Source organism: Ostrea edulis, chromosome 3 (genome assembly GCF_947568905.1).
Source record: "Ostrea edulis chromosome 3, xbOstEdul1.1, whole genome shotgun sequence".
NCBI classification, from domain to species: Eukaryota; Metazoa; Mollusca; class Bivalvia; order Ostreida; family Ostreidae; genus Ostrea; species Ostrea edulis.
The window spans coordinates 54,997,690-55,014,889 of NC_079166.1; the positions used below are offsets into that span (position 1 = coordinate 54,997,690).

Here is a 17,200-nt window from a genome sequence, read left to right on the forward strand (position 1 = left end):
GATGTACTATAAGTTTATTGTGAAATTACACCTCAGTTTATGCCACGTCAAACGTTGCAATATTTTTATTTTTCCCATCTGTATGACTGTTCATTTCTATTCTAAAATAAATATTGATACTGTATACTGTTTTATTTGTGCATTGTAAAGAAATCATTTGTATTGTATAATTCTTAATTTGTATTGTATCCGATGGATTTTTATTTTGGTTTGTTACAAAGGATTTTACTGATTTAATCTTAAGTTATCGTATATTTAATTGGGTAATATGCGAGGTATTCCAAATGGTTTACACGAGTTTCAATATTTACAATGTACTAGTATGTTAGTTTCTTAAGGGTAAGGATTGAAATACAGTATGGACCCAAATTCAAATATATTGCTGAATAGAATACATCTTTATATCCCCCTTCCCAAGAACAGTAAGTGTATAATTGGTAACAGGTATTGGTTTATGAAAACATTTACATAATTTAGCGCTAACTGACGTTTGAATAAAAGATAGCACTCAGGGCTTCGATGGCCAACTTTAAGTTATTACATCAATATGTAACACTCCTATAACTATTGTATATATGGTTTACCAAAGGTTCCCTTTATATGACTACTAGTATTACATATATGGTTGACCAGAGGTAACCTTTACATAATTACATTTTTGGGTGATCAACGGTAACTCTTCTATGACCATTACATCCATGGTGAGCAATGGTAACCTTTATATAACCATTTGTCGAAATGCGCATCTGGTGTATCAAAATTGGTACCGTATAAGTTTTACATTATGACCCCTGGGTCGAGGCCTCTGCTGGTGGACTGTTAGTCCCCGAGGGTCTCTACAGCCCAGTAGTTAAGTACTTCGTTACTAGCTTGAAAATACGGATGTATATTTAATTGCTGTTATAAAATTTAGAAATTCATTTCAAAATTAAGGATTATCTCCCTCATGCATAGCTCTTATCCTTGGACGAATTTGGCTCCACTTTTTTGGCACGCTGTTTTTGGCTATATTTAGCTCTAAAGCTTCTTAGTTATTTCGGATTTCAAACATTTCGGTTGAGCATCACTGAAGAGACATTATTTGTCGAAATGCGCATCTGGTGCATCAAAATTGGTACCGTATAAGTTTTACATCAATGAGTTTTTACATCAATGGGTGACCAGAGATAATCCTTTTATAACCATTACATCAATTAGTGATTATAGGCATAGCCCCCCCCCCCCCCCCCCCCCCCGATATTTTTCCAACAAATATCAAATCGTAAAATTCACACATAGTGTAATGTATAATTATTTTTAAACAGAAAGTTCATTTAATTCAATGAGACTCAGAGTCAGTCAGTATGACTGTCTTTTAGCTTAAATGAAAAAAAAAATATGAAAAGCACTTAATGCCTTAACATTTCTTAGGGCATCATCCAAAAGGTCGTAATCATGAGGTAATGGTTCAGTTCTCGTTCCCAGCTCCGCATCTGGCGTCAAACCTATGATATGTAGTGACTGTTCCTTTGCCAAGTGCCCGGCACTAGTGCCATTTAAAATCCTTTATCGGTATTTGTTGACGACTCATACGAGTGAAAAAATCTCGCAAGGGACGACTGATCAAAAGGTATCTAATATGTGTGACCTTGACTAACTTTCATGGTCTAGTAATTCATTAGATAACTTGTTCATAGAAACTTCGTCTTGATACAAAAATGTCTATGCCCAACTGCACTAATACCAGTTCAACGTTTGTATATATTTAAAATCTTTTTGTAAAGCTAATATGATGAATTGTTGACTTTTTTATCATCACAGTTTTTATGGTAAAGATAAACCCGACAATGTGTGAAGTACTATTTATCAGTGACGTAACACCCCCAATGTGACGTAGGTCATGACGTGTAACAACTTTTTCAAAGCTTGTAAAGTCTCAGGCTGTTAAGACCTGTTTCATTCTTGGTCCAATAGTAGACACTATCGTATCAGTGTAAGATCAACCTTCCGCATAGTTTTAACTTTGATTATATTTCACAATGTATGCCCAGACGGACGAAAGAAATGCATTTTTCGAGAAAAGTGCACAAAGAAACAATGAATGCAGGAAAAAAGGGATGGGGAGCACCAAGTTTTCTTGTTAGACTCAAAGGGCAATTTTTTAAGAAATATACTCTTCCAACAAGCATACCTAATATCCCAACTTCGAATATTCGAAAAGATGCTGTTTCCTCAGAGCTTTATCCAAATGATGCTCCTCCTGAGCTTATCCCGATTCAGATATATGGTGATGGGAATTGTTTATTCAGAACTCTCTCTCTTTTGTGTTTGGACATGAGGGCAATTTTAAGGAAATGAGGGTACGAATTGTGTTTGAACTTGTTTCAAACCTGAAGCGCTACACGCGTGAAAACACTTTTGTGACCATATCCACAAACAAAAGTTCACTTCAATTTGTCTTTGAACGTTCCCTGTCAGAAGAGTGTTTAATTACTGGTGATGATTGCTTCGTTACAAAAGGAAACAATAAAAATAACCCAAAACGGTTACTATTCAAGCCTTTTACATATGTTCGTAGCTTCTAATGTTTTGCAGAAACCAATCATTTCGATTTTCCCCGAGGTGCAAAACCCTGGCGTAAACAGACAAGATCATAATCAGCTTATTGTTCCTCTTGACCGTGCTAATGCTAAAGAATATCAGGATGCTATCCACATCATGTGGACTCAAACAATTGCTACAAAAATAGATGGTTGGACACCTAATCATTTTGTTGCCTGTATTCACAAGCATGAGGAACCTCTTTCAAAGCGTTCGAGGTTATCCTTTGAGGATTCTGAACCTCATCGCTCATTTGAACCAAAACAATCACAAGATAGTCCTTCCCCACTCTTGGAGTCTAACACAAATGAGGAGTCTACTGAAACAGGTAAATTGGGGAAAATTGCAAACAAAGAAACAGACAAACATATTAAGGTTGCTTCCTTTATTGATTCTTCTTCTTCAGAAGATGATATCTCAGAAATACCAGTTCAAAAGGCCCAGGTTGTACATGAAAAATGGCATACATCAGAGATCGGTAGTACCCCAAATCAGCTACGGAATATTTTCTTTCCAGCAAAAAAGTTTGGTAAAAAGATGAGATCTTTCAATGCCTCCTGGTTTGATCGGTGGTCTTGGTTACATTATGTAGAAATCAAAGATGTTGTATTTTGTTTTCCTTGCATCAAATCATTTCAGAAGAAGACTCTCAGTTGTCACAAGAAAGAAAAGGCTTTCATATCCAGTTGTTTTAAAAACTGGAAAAAGGCAACCACAAAATTCGCCGCACACGAGAAAAGTGATTGTCATAAAGAGGCAATGGAAAGGGAGTTTACGATAAAGGAGGAGGTTAAAGATGTTGGAGAATGTCTTTTAAAGTCGAGAAGAAGTCTAACAGAGAGAATTTGCTTAAAATCACAAACATTTTGAAGTTTATTGCTCGACAAGGAATTGCTCTTCGGGGTGACAAAGATGAGAAAAACTCGAACTTTAGTCAACTTCTCATGCTAGAGGCTAAACGCGATCCCCAGCTATAGGAATGGCTACAACGCAAGACAAATAAGTATGTTGCTCCAGATATACAAAATGAAATTTTGCAGGTGATGGGGTTGCAGGTTTTGCGACAAATTGTTGCTTTCATCAAATCGTCTGAATTCTTTTCAATAATGGCAGACGAAACACGAGATATTTCCAACAAAGACCAACTTGTTTTATGTATTCGAAGGGTTGATCAAAATTTTACCTCTCATGAAGATTTATTAGGAATGTACTGTCTATCTGACATTGGGGCTAATTCAATAACCCTAGCAATTAAAGATGCCCTTTTGAGGTTCGATCTGCCTATCATCAAAGTACGAGGCCAGTGTTATGACATGACTGCTTCTATGGCTGGTTCAAAGACAGGTGTTGCAACACAAATTCATGCACTTGAACCCAGATCCCTTTACATACACTGTTATGGTCATGCTCTTAACCTAGCTTGCAGTGATTCTATTAAGGGATATAAGTTGCTTAGAGACACCCTGGACATTGCAAAGGATATGACAAAGTTGATTAAAGAATATCCAAGAAGGGAGATGATTTTCAATATATTAAAAAATGCCCAAAATCTAGAGAAAACGTCAGCGGGAATAAGGCTTTTGTGTCCCACAAGATGGACAATAAAAGCCGACACATTTTTGAGCATTTTGTCAAACTATGAAATTCTAAGAAATGTTTGGAATGAAAGCCTCCAATACGTGCGTGAGGTAGAAATGAGAAACAGAATTAGGGGAGTGGCTGCTTATATGTACAGGTTTGATTTCTTCTTTGGGTGTTTACTGAGTGAAAAACGCTTACGTTATAGTGATAATTTGGCAAGGGCTCTGCAGGCTCCAAATCCCTCGGCGAGTGATGTTCAAAAAATGGCATCAACGACAATGAGTGCTTTGCAAAGTCTCCGAGATGAGACAATCTTCACTCAGTTTTACGAGGAAGTTGTTGAAAAAGCAAAACAGATGAACATCGACGATCCTGTTCTTCCTCGAAAACGCAAAATCCCTCGTAAACTTGATGATGGGACAGCAGCACATACTTTTTCATCGTGTGCAGATATGTATAAGAAATATTTCTAAGAGGCATTAGATCTGCTTTTAGCTGGCGTAAAATCTAGATTTAACCAACCAGGTTACAAAGATATGTTAATCTTGAAAACCTCGTAATTAAGGCTTACACAGGTCAAACGTTTGAAGAAGAATTCAATTTTGTCACGACCCTATATGATACAGATTTGAAGCCAAAGGATCTTCACTGCCAGCTTATAATGTTAAAGACTGTTTTGCCAAAAGACTTTACGCCAGATATACCAAGTGTGGTTGAATTTTTCAGACATTCAAATCAAAAAAGTCTGCCGAGATCCTCAAATTTCTCAAACTAATTTTGGTACTTCCTGCAACTAACGCTACCAGTGAGCGCTCATTCAGCGCCTTGAAAAGATTGAAAACAACACTGAGATCAATAATGAGCCAAATACGAACAAACAATTTGCTTTTATTGCATGTTCATAAAAATGAGACTGATGAACTGAATCCAGAAAAAATAGTTGAGGAGTTCGTAAGTGAAAGTGAACACAGACTGGCGATTTTTGGAAAGTTTACCGAGTACTAAGTACCTTATGATTCAGAAATAATTGATAATAAAATGATAAAGATACCCTGTATAAACAAAAAAAAAGATTTTAAAAAATCCTTAACACCCCCTCCAAAACAAAAACAACAAACAAAACTTAAAATTAAAGTTGAAAGGTTTTCTGGGAAACTAATTAGATTCAATGTACATAATTAGATTTATGTACATGACGTACACCTCAATGATTGCACATATTTATGCTGTTATCTTTTTACTAATGGTTTTGTCGATATCACTTTTTTGTCATAAATTACTTTTGTGTGGCACCCCCCCCCCCCCAAGTGAAATTGCTTCCTACGGACCTGATAGGTAACCCTTATATGACCATTACATCAATTAGTTATCAGAGGAACCCCTTATGTGAGCAATACATCTATGATAACTACAGGTAGCCTATGTAGAACCATAAACAAGTTGGGGAAAATTCCCCTATATGGAGATGGCCCCTCGATAGTAAACGTGTAGATGAACGGTGCATTCGTTTTATGCTTCGAATACGTACTTACAGACATCAGATATTCAACAGAATAGGTATTTCAACACTTTGTAGCACCAGTTTAGTGTGTACATTTTCAAGTTAAGAAAATAAGTGCAACTTTTGCTACTTTAAGGCACTTCCGGTCAAACATTTTTGTTTACCTTTATATGATCATTCAAGTGTGAGAAAAACGTGTCTTGGAAAAGGCGTCACGCTCGATGGTTTGACAAATACAGGGTGTTTCCAAAGTTGATGTCAGCATGTGTTTCATCCTTTGTTCATAAATATGACTCCTTGCAAAGACTGTGAGAACGAATGTGATGAATGTGATGAAGATAACATCTATTGTACACAAGATGTAGATGAGGTTGACAATGAAATCTTTGAAGAAATAAAAACACAATTCGGTCAATATGATAAGGAGGCTTTCATTCTTAACATTGTGGGGAAATATTGTGAAGAACCCGAACAACTAAATGATATAAGACAAAGTTTGTATGACTATGCGAAATCCAAAATAGAAGATTTCCCTCAGGGTTTCCTAACAGAAAAGGCGCCAACGAGGCACCGGAAAATCAGTGACCGAAAAATACGCAAGTGATGTATACTATATATTTGCTTTTGTTGAGGGCATTGTGTCGACCTCTGAGTTCCAGAGGGAAGTCATCATCAGCAAGCACAAATTGAAACACGCCATGTCACAAGACTTGTCGCAGAGTATTGTTGGTAACACAAACGAAGAAAGTATGGATACATATAGTCTACCCCTACATATCATGGAAGACCTTATGCGCAAAGAACTCCTCCCTATCAGGGAATCTCTAACAGAACTGAAAGCGACCTTTACTTGTGAACTACGGTCAAAAAGTAACGACATTCCTCAATTACGTGCAGATAACAATCGTTTACAAACAGAAATTTCAACTTGTGCGGAAGAAAAAAACAGACTGGCAGATAGTACAGCACAACTAAAATCCGAAATCAAATTCCTACGGCAAAAGCTAAAGTCCTGCGAGGACGCCAATGAATCCAACGAAGAAATATTGAGGGAATTAAGGAAAATCCAAAGGGGTCATCAGAATACAAAGGGATCTCCCAAAATGCCTTCTGCTGATAAACAAACTCAAATTGTGCAGCAACAAAAGACTACACGACACAGTGAAAATGAGAACACTAACAGCACGAAAAGCGATGGAGAAGTAACGCGGATTCACAAACAAACTGATGAAAGAATATTAATGGATCGAGGTGTTCTAACTACTTTTCCGGAAGTAAATGCCTCTACGTCACGTGACAGAAAAGAATCAGAGAAAGTAGAAAACCAGAAAGAAAACTTCAATATGACAAAAACCTACGCAAATGCTCTAGCATCTTTGGAGGGGAATAGTGATAACCTTGCTGGAACCCAAACATCTTTTACAGGCTATACGTTTGTTAGAAACAAGCGCCGAACCAAACGCATTGTTTTAGCAAACATTAAGGCAAGGGGCACAACATACGAGGACGTCAAAGCAGACATTGAAGAATGGTACGAAAATAAAAATGTCAACGTATCGAGCATATTTCTCCTCGCTCATCATTCAGCAAGAAGGTTCCCTACATTTGTAATTCGTGCAAACATCGCTGAAGATGACTACGAGAAAACCCAAGATCCAGATTTCTGGCCAGATACCATCTCTGTTAGGGATTGGATTATCCGGAATGACAGAAACACTGAACGGGACCGCTCAGAAAAACTGTAATGTCAGTATCGCCTCTTTTCATAACCTTTATGATCCTCTCATGTTGGAACGTACATGGAGTGTTCAGCTGCCTTTCAGAGTTATCTGATGTGCTTGAATTTTCTGATGTCGTTTTCATATCTGAACACTGGCTTCCGAAAAACTGCTTATCAGTATTACATACGTCATTCCCAGAAAATATAACATGTTTTGCTACTCCAGGAACATCGAAACATAACATCACAAGAGGAGGAATAGCATTCCTTGTTCGAAATTCTAGTGATTTTAATGTTCGAGAGGTACATATAAAGACAAATGAAAGAATCATGGCAATAGAAATCGAATATCATTCACAGAAAATGTTCATTATAGGATGTCTTCTTCCTTCAACAAACCTTAACTATGAAGAATACAAAGTCGTGATGCAAGATGTATTCGATTTGTTTGATGAATTAACTGAAATTGGTCCTGTAGTACTGTGTGGTGATTTTAACACAGACGTTCAAAATAAGTACGAAAGTCCGAAATCAAAACTTCTCATTCAAAATATACAGGATAGAAATATGTGTAGTCTATTTACATCTGGGAATCAATTTAGTTTCCAAACTAAAGATAAACAATTCAAGTCTCTACTTGACTACATCTTTGTCCCTGAATATATTTCACCAGAAGTTAAATATAAAGAAATATTTCAAGACTTTGGATATAAAGTCTCTGACCATTTTCCACTACTATGTGAAATCGATCTTCCTAATGTTTTCTCCAACCTCCCTCCAGACTTTTCAAGAAATGTTATCAAATGGAAATCTGCCGACAGTACCGACTTCACAGCATTCCAGAATACATGTACCAACGTTCTGAACTCAGTAGAAACAAAACTGTTATCGAAGGAAAACATTGATATGTTCCTTGTCAACATTACCGCATCACTTCTATCAGCTGCTGATGAGCATATACCGTATGGAAAATTCAATCCACATCTTAAACCATACTGGAAAAAATCAGAACTGCAGAATGCCCATTACGAAATGCGGAACTCAAGAAGGATCTGGAAATCTGACGGATCACCAAGAGATAAACACAGGGAATCATACATAAACTACAAAAATACAAAACGTAAATTTAGAAAGCTGCATCGGCTCGCACAAACAGATTGGAATCGTACAATATTTAATGAAATTGAAAAAGCCGCCGAAATTGATATAGGAACTTTTTATAAAACTGCGTGGAAAAACAAAAAGCGTTCTAGTACAAGATTACCTACTAAATTGAAATATAAAGATCTCATCGCAGAAAACATCGCGGATATGTGCAATCTATGGCAGACATACTATTCTGATCTTGCCAACGAAGAGTTTCATCCTAAAAAGTTTGATGAGGAATTCAAAACCCACATAGACAAAACCGTAGAGAACATCAATAGGAATTTGAACCACCACGATACTGTTTTCGAACAACGAGACGCCATAACCGTTCAGGAGATCAAACACCAAATTGAACTACTCTCTAAAGGAAAAGCTCCTGGTCCGGATTTCCTCACAAATGAACATCTTATACACAGTGGAAAAATACTTGCTGAAAAATTGTGTCTACTATTTAACGCTATACTTAAAGAAAAATACGTACCTGAAATCTTCAAAGTTGGAAAAATCATATCTATATACAAAGGTAAAAATAAGGATAAGTGTAACCCTACGAACTATAGAGGGATTACGTTGACATCTGTTGTGAGCAAATTGTTTGAAAAAATAATACTATCAAGAATTGAAGATGGTTTCACAAATAGTGGTATATCATTTCCTCATGAATTACAATTTGGATTTAGGAATGATCATGGTGCCGTTCCAGCATGTTATCTTTTAAGAGAAATTATTAGTTACTATGTAGACAAAGGTTCTCCAGTGTTTTGTGCGTTTTTAGATAACGAAAAAGCCTTTGATAGAATTTGGCATAATGGTCTTTTATATAAATTGTATCACCTTAATATTGACACAAGACTATGGCAACTTATAAAAAAACTGGTATGATGACAGTAAATGTTTTGTATCATTCGGTGGTATAAACTCCAAACTTTTCAAAATATCACAAGGTGTAGGACAAGGTAGAGTCCTCAGTGCATTTATGTTTCTTGTGTATATACATGATTTGTTGCACCAAATATGCAAAACTAACGATGGTCTTATATTAGGTGATATACATATCCCAGGTATTTTATTAGCAGATGACACTGCTTTAGTAAGCAATTCACCAAGGTCCTTACAATGTTTACTAAACCAGGTAGAAAAGTATGCATTTACTTGGAGACTTCATTATAATCCATGTAAGAGTGTATCAATTGTATTTAACAAAACGTACAAATGTTCTGTATTTTATAGCATTACTCTTTTTGATAATGAAATCCCTCGGTCTAATAGTACTGTTTATGCTGGTTGCCTTCTACAAGGAAATATGAAAAGTGATAAACTAGCGGAACGAGTGTGTAAAGCAGCAAGATAAAAAATTCACTCATTATATTCTATTGGTGTTAATAACTCTGACATCCATCCAGCTGTTTCATCAAAAATATGGAAACGTGTCGTGTTACCCTCTGTCCTCTACTCATGTGAGATCTGGCCTTCATTAACACTTACGGACACACAGCATCTTGAATATATACAAAGGCATTTTTCAAGAATCATTCAAGAATTTTCTAAATTTTCCCCATCACTTTCCAGCATCTCAAATATTGGACTGTGGACCATACAGGGTTATATAGACAAGTGTCGCCTATTGTTTCTAGGCAGACTCCACAGATCAGACAAAACGTCTGTACATTATAAAGTTTATAAATATCTAGTCGATGCTCAGATATCTGAAAAATATTTTTCAATCAAAATTATGTTACAAACGGCAGAAAAATATCAAGTTATTGACTTATTCAAAAGCAACAGTGCCACAGTTTTGAACAAATGTGATTTTTCCAAACTTGTTATTAAAGCAATGTGGGCAACAGAAGAAAGGCAATGGCTTGCTTCTCTTTCTGTGGACACTGATATGTACTTTTTCAGGAAAATACACACAAAACTGAGGCCTAATAGATTATGGCAAATTATTAAGGACGACCCGTCCAAAAGATTGTTGATTAACTTTTTAGTACAAGTGTCTTCAATGAAAATTGTTTGTAAATTGTGTCCATTATGTAATAGGAATACGCATAATCTTAATATGCATCTTATGCTAAGTTGTTTTAACCTCTTGGAAGACAGAGAAACTATGCTTGGAAATATTCTACAAATACTCAGTGTAGAAGAGTATGCTTTGTTTGAATATCAAGATCATGAATGGCAATTTTTATCTTTAATCGGTTGTGTTCAAGGTACAAGCTTTGAAAATATTTCTTATGCAAAATGGAAGCAAATCATGCTAAATGTTGCAAATACATTGTATAAAAATAGAAGTTTTTTGTCATAGACTGCTGTAATCTTTAGATTATAATCATTAGTTTCAAATATGTACATACTATAAATATGTTTTTTTTTTCTGTTCTGTTCAAATAAGTTTATAATTTGATTATGATATACTCTCCATTAATTTGGAGGAAATAAAGAATATCTTATCTTATCTTATGACTCAGAAATAATTGATAACAAAATGATAAAGATACCCTGTATAAAAAAAAAAAGATTTTAAAAAATCCTTAACACCCCCTCCAAAACAAAAAAACAACAAACAAAACTTAAAATTAAAGTTGAAAGGTTTTCTGGGAAACTAATTAGATTCTATGTACATAATTAGATTTATGTACATGACGTACACCTCAATGCTTGCACATATTTATGCAGTTATCTTTTTACTAATGGTTTTGTCGATATCACTTTTTTGTCGTAAATTACTTTTGTGTGGTACCCCCCCCCCCCCCCAAGTGGAATTGCTTCCTACGGACCTGATAGGTAACCCTTATATGACCATTACATCAATTAGTTATCAGAGGAACCCCTTATGTGATCATTACATCTATGGTAACTACAGGTAGCCTATGTAGAACCATAAACAAGTTGGGAAAAATTCCCCTATATGGAGATGGTCTCACGAAAGCATATTTTTAATGCTCTATGCAATTATGAAGTTTATTTATCAGTAAATATTGAAAAAAAAATTGAAATATAGAATGATAATCATGAATCAATAATAGTAATAAACATAAGAAAACTCAGAAAGGTGACAAGATGTAAAACTTATACAGTACCAATTTTGATGCACCAGATGCACATTTCGACAAATAATGTCTCTTCAGTGATGCTCAACCGAAATGTTTGAAATCCGAAATAACAATGAAGTTTTAGAGCTATTATAGGGAAAAACAGTGTGCCAAAAAAGTGGAGTCAAATTCGTCTAAGGATAAGAGCTATGCATGAGGGAGATAATCCTTAATTTTGAAGATAAAATTATTCATAAGAGATTGTAAATTGAAGCATGTATACCTGAGAAATATCTTTACTTCGACAATGACTATGCAATGCATTTATTATTACGTATATTATTTCGAGATATAAGAACTACATTCGGGTGACCCAGGGTCCTACTTGAGGGTACGAACTTTCCTTCTGTCCCAGTTCATGGGATGTTCCCTACAAATCCTATTGTACACTGTTCATAAGATTGCAACATATCAAAATATCATAATTTCATTTAAGTACAGAATTGCCCTGAAGGGCTTCAAGACCAAAATCCATGCCAAAACCAGTGCTAAAATAGGGAAAGCAATGCTCAGATCAACTTTGAAGGTTGATTTCAGCATCGCAAATAATAGATTTTACGTTCAAATTATAAATCTCAAAAATTCAAACATATACACGCTGAAAGAAAAAAAAACCCAATGAAAGTTGATATAATAATAATACGACTTTGTCCCTAAACTTTTTCTATCCTAAATAAAGTCTTTCAAAATGTACTTGATAAACGCCATTTCCATTTCTACCGTAACAAGTTGTTACTCCATCATACAGACTGTGACACACTCAACCCGTACCGAACATATATATTAAATCAAGGGAAACATCAAAGAAGAATATTTTTCTGTAGTATTGTAGCCTAATGACTAATGATATGACGTTTACTGGTGAGGTGTGTGTATGCGTTTGTATGTGCGTACATGCTTTCGTGCGTTCATGCTCTTTAAACAGACGAGAGAGAGAGAGAGAGAGAGAGAGAGAGAGAGAGAGAGGAGAGTCCTATTTTGTGATACATGCAATCTTACCGCGGGAAAATATTCATTGATATACATTTAAGTACATGCATAATCTTTAGTCCATCACTTTATTTCTGTATATGAAAAAATCTTTCAGTTTATGGTACAAGATCCAAATTTTGCAGCACCCAAATTTTTAAAAAAGCACGTTAGAAAACCGAAACTACCAAAATGGTGGCCATTTTCCAATATGGCGGATAAAAGCTTATTATTTCTACATTTTCAAACGATTAGCTACATGAGCTTTAAGTAGCATCACTGAATCGTTACTAACTGATGCATTCATTATTGTTTCATGATTCTTTACACGTAAAACAAAAGAACTCTTAATTTTAAAAATGAGTGGATATCAAATCACAATCAGGGCACATTGGTGACACCACTGGTGTGTAACTGAGCATGGGGTTCAGTGTCAGCTGATATGTAATAAATGCGTATCAGTGTTCCAAATGATATCAAACAATCCTCTTTAACTATGTATCGTATAAAGGTATACAGTTAAATGTGAGGTAGCCGCGTCTGATTTGACAGGATGTGCCAACGCGGGAGAGCCGAGCCAATGATAAACAGGAAAATTAGAAAGAAAAAAGGATATACATGTATCAGAAAAATATATTCTAAAATGAAATGGTAAAAATTCAGAAACATTCCGAATTTTCTAATTTGAACCAAGCCCGATCGGAATTATTTTAAAAAGTAGATATAGAGAACATAATTAGAAAACTACATTTTCTTGATGTAAAATGGTTTACAATTTAAACTACCTTATATAGGAAAGTGATTTCTTGATGAGCAGTGCATACAATTAGCAACAATGTGATCATTTTAGTAATTTCTATAAATTTTGATGGGGATTTTCTCCAGTTTGAATATAGTGATTATATCTAAAACTTGATCATTTCGTTCATTTTTTAATGATATATTTCATCGATATATCTCTTTTCTAACTGGCATGTTTATTGGAGATTTTATCCGTAGATTTATATATATATATATTAACATATAACGTTTTCAATTTTCATAAATCTTTTTTATTAAAAACAAGAATAGAACGTTGATATCTAAATCTTTCAGGCATGTTTTATTACGAGCTATTCATATCATGCACCAAATTACAGCGAAATTTGGACTCGGGAATCTCTTATTTGCAACCTTTTTTATCATTCCGTGGAAAATCAAAAAAACAAAAACAAACTTCGCATCAAATAATTGAGAGCTTGTATCACTTTTTCCATGTCGAGATCATACTTCATAAGAGGTGTTTTAACGAGCCATTAAATAAACGTTTAATGTAATGAGCTATCTTAAAAGAATGGACATTTCCAGGTAAATGTATCTAAACGTCGACAAATCATTTTTTTCAAAGCTCTAGACAAGGAAACATTTCTTCTGCACCAAGCAAATAAATTATACAGATATGGTTTGCAGTTAAATGATAAGACGCAGAGAGAATCGTGTTTCCATCGATCTCATAGTTTGAAAGTAAAGATAACTGTCCATCACCTCTCCACCCTGTCCCATTACATTACATTTCTGAAGAGGGTGTTTATGAAATGTTCTACTATAATGAAAGTGTGTATAGTCATTGTTTTATTTTGTGCACTAATTCTGGCAAGTGGATTTATGTGTTCATAGTCACATTGGATGCTTTAAATGCGAACGAAGAACACGTGTTACAACGCTGGTGTAGTTGCTAATCACATGCTTCTTCATTATGTTTAAACTTCGAAGTATATTCAGCTTTTATTTAGATATATGGAAGTGTATGAATTTTAAATGTTACTTGTGCTTGTTCATTCTAAGAACGAAATACTTTTTTTCTATACCCTTTATCCCCTTTTTAAAGGTGTCTGTCCTTTCTGTAAAATGTCCAATAAGTTCGAGAACATTAGACAGTTTTTGCTAAAGAATGGACAGATTCCAACTTATTGGACAGCTTTCAGGCCAGTATGTCAGAAAATGGATAAAAACAAAGTGGTGACGTCAGAACGACTATCTAAGTGTTCCTAGGACCGATAATGAATCACAAAAGTTAGCTAACCAAAAGCTACATGCCAAAATCCTGATAACTGTGATACCAATGTATGTGTCAAGTGGAAGGACAGAAGAAAAGACAGAGGTAAACCTGTACATACATTTAGTGGAGCCCATATATATTTACATACTTGTATCATAATCATGAGAAGATCCGATTCTTAAAAGAAGGGTTTTGCATAGAATGGAAATCATCAAATAGATACCTATTTCATCCGATTCCTTTCTCTCTCTTCCTTTCTTGTCATTTTCTGCCTCCTCGACAACCTCTTCTTTATTTGCACCAACAGTTGGACTTTCTAAAATATGTTGTTGTTTTTTTTAAATTCTATCAATGATGATTTTCAAATTTAATTGTTGTTGTTTTCTCGATATAAATATATTTTCATGTTCACTCATTACGATCTGCGATATTGATTAGTATGCATTTCCATGTCTCGTGTGAAACCCATAGAAAAATAAAATAAAAGTTGCAAGATTGGTTGGTTGGTTGGTTGTATACTATTTCGCGATCCGATCGAGAATTTTTCGCTCAAATGGAGATGTCACCATTGTCGTTGAAGGGCTGAAAATTTTAGGCCTATGCTCGTTGCTTGCAGCCTTTGAGCAAGGAGAGATCTTTATCGTGCCACACCTGCTGTGACAGAGGGCCTCGGCTTTTGCGGTCTCATCAGAAGGATCGTCCCATTTAGTCGCCTTTTACGAAAAGAAAGGGGTACTGAGGACCTAGTCTTACCCGAATCTCCAAGAGATAAATGTTGCAAGACAAATGTTTAAGATATCTAAACTATAGAAAATATCATGTATTTTGTAAATTTTGATGTCACTGCACTCCTTTTCTGGTTATCATATCTTTGCTGTCTACTCCTCATTTTAACAAAAATTAAATTCATTCACGCAAACGATGCGTTAAAATCGAGATGGAAAAAACATAAATGTTAAGTGCAATCATTCTAGTGAAGGTCTATCATATAAGAGCTGAAAGTAATATGCATATGAAAGTCCCTTTACCATGCCAAACCAGCCCTCAGACAACGTTAGACCTGAAGTTACCGGCCCTTTTCCTGGTTTTGGGGTCTTGTATTTACCTTTTCTTTGCTGATCTATTTCCACTTTTAACGTTTCTTTATCTTCACTTCTTGTGTTTGGAAAGTGTTGTGCCCCATTGGATGTCATTTTGCTTTCTTTCACTGACTTTTCACTCTGAGCTGAAATGTTATTAGAAATAAATGATGTGATACCGAAAAGTTTCTAACAACTAGTAAATACCCAACTTTTCGAAAGGACTCTTTACTTCAAAACGTCTATGGTCACCTGAATATCACACATAAAAACCTTAAGGTGTATAGTAGTAGTATTGTATTCTGACAATGTAATGAATGAATCTTTCAAACCCTGAGATGAATTTTTGTATTGAAAGTAATGTTCTCTTAGGCTAGATATCTGTTTGATAACTCCATCATTCTATTTGTTTGAGAATTAGTGAATGGGAATTCCAAGACTTCAGACAATTATTGAATAACGTGTCAAATGAAATAATTTAAACACATATTGTTTGAGAGCTTGGTCATTTAATTTTAAGATTACATGACTAATGATTTAGAATTTAAGATTATATATTATATGAAAATAAGATGAGAAATTACAGAAAGTCAGGAATATACACGACTGAAAAAAAATATGCTTTGACTGAGTCAAAATATTTTGAGAACTTGAACATTCCATTACCTTTAATATAATTTAGTTTTTAATAGTTTTGAGGTTCCTATGATTGAAACTTTACTTTAGAAAGGAAATATATTTTATAAAGATATTAAGAATCATTCGACAGGGAATGCTTAATCCTCCTAGGCAACTGCTCCTACCTCTTGTATATCCAGGGTCCTTGTTTGTCCAACTCTCTGTTTTATATTGCTTATAGGAGTTATGAGATTGATCACTGTTCGCTATCTTCGCCTTTCATTGACGAATTTGAGAACTATTTGACCATAAAAGAACTATATGCAAATCTATGATATTTTTATGATTAAATAGATGGCAATTATTTGAACATATGAGGACTTTTGAGAGTTTGATAAATCTTTACAGATATTACATGACTGAAATGTCATGTGATTGAGAAGTTGACATTACATGCATATTTGAGATAAATTGAAACAAAATATATATGCAGGAACAAACCTGACTAAGACACTTTGGCTGAGTCAAGATATCTTCTGAAAATTCGAGAATTTGAGAATTTTAATAGTTCAGGAATTAGAATATCAGACAATTTTTTTTTAATTGTATGAGATTAATCAAAATTTGAGAACTATTTCAAACATATGAGGTATATATGAGATATTGTTTCAGAACTTCACGAATCTATTATAATTCATTTTGGAATGACAGAGCACGAGAACAATCTGAAGCGGGTGAACAATCTGGAGATTAAAGCTCCGTGTAAGAATATTTTGAACACATGATAAATGACTCATTTGAAATATCTTTTAAAAAACAGTAAAAATGTGATATTCTTTTCTCCATTCCATACATACCGGTACACAATAACAT

The 17,200-nt window shown here is 34.8% G+C and overlaps 1 protein-coding gene across 1 annotated transcript in view; it reads right to left on the reverse strand.

The window, feature by feature from the left end:
• LOC125676423 (E3 ubiquitin-protein ligase rnf213-beta-like) overlaps positions 1-17,200 on the reverse strand; it is a 357,493-nt gene that overhangs the window by 237,539 nt on the left and 102,754 nt on the right. Inside the window, exons 4-5 of the mRNA XM_056160943.1 lie at positions 15,736-15,855; positions 14,854-14,946 (exon numbers count right to left, since the gene is read on the reverse strand). Coding sequence (XP_056016918.1) covers positions 14,854-14,946; positions 15,736-15,855 — 213 coding nt within the window. The remainder of the gene's footprint in view (positions 1-14,853; positions 14,947-15,735; positions 15,856-17,200) is intronic.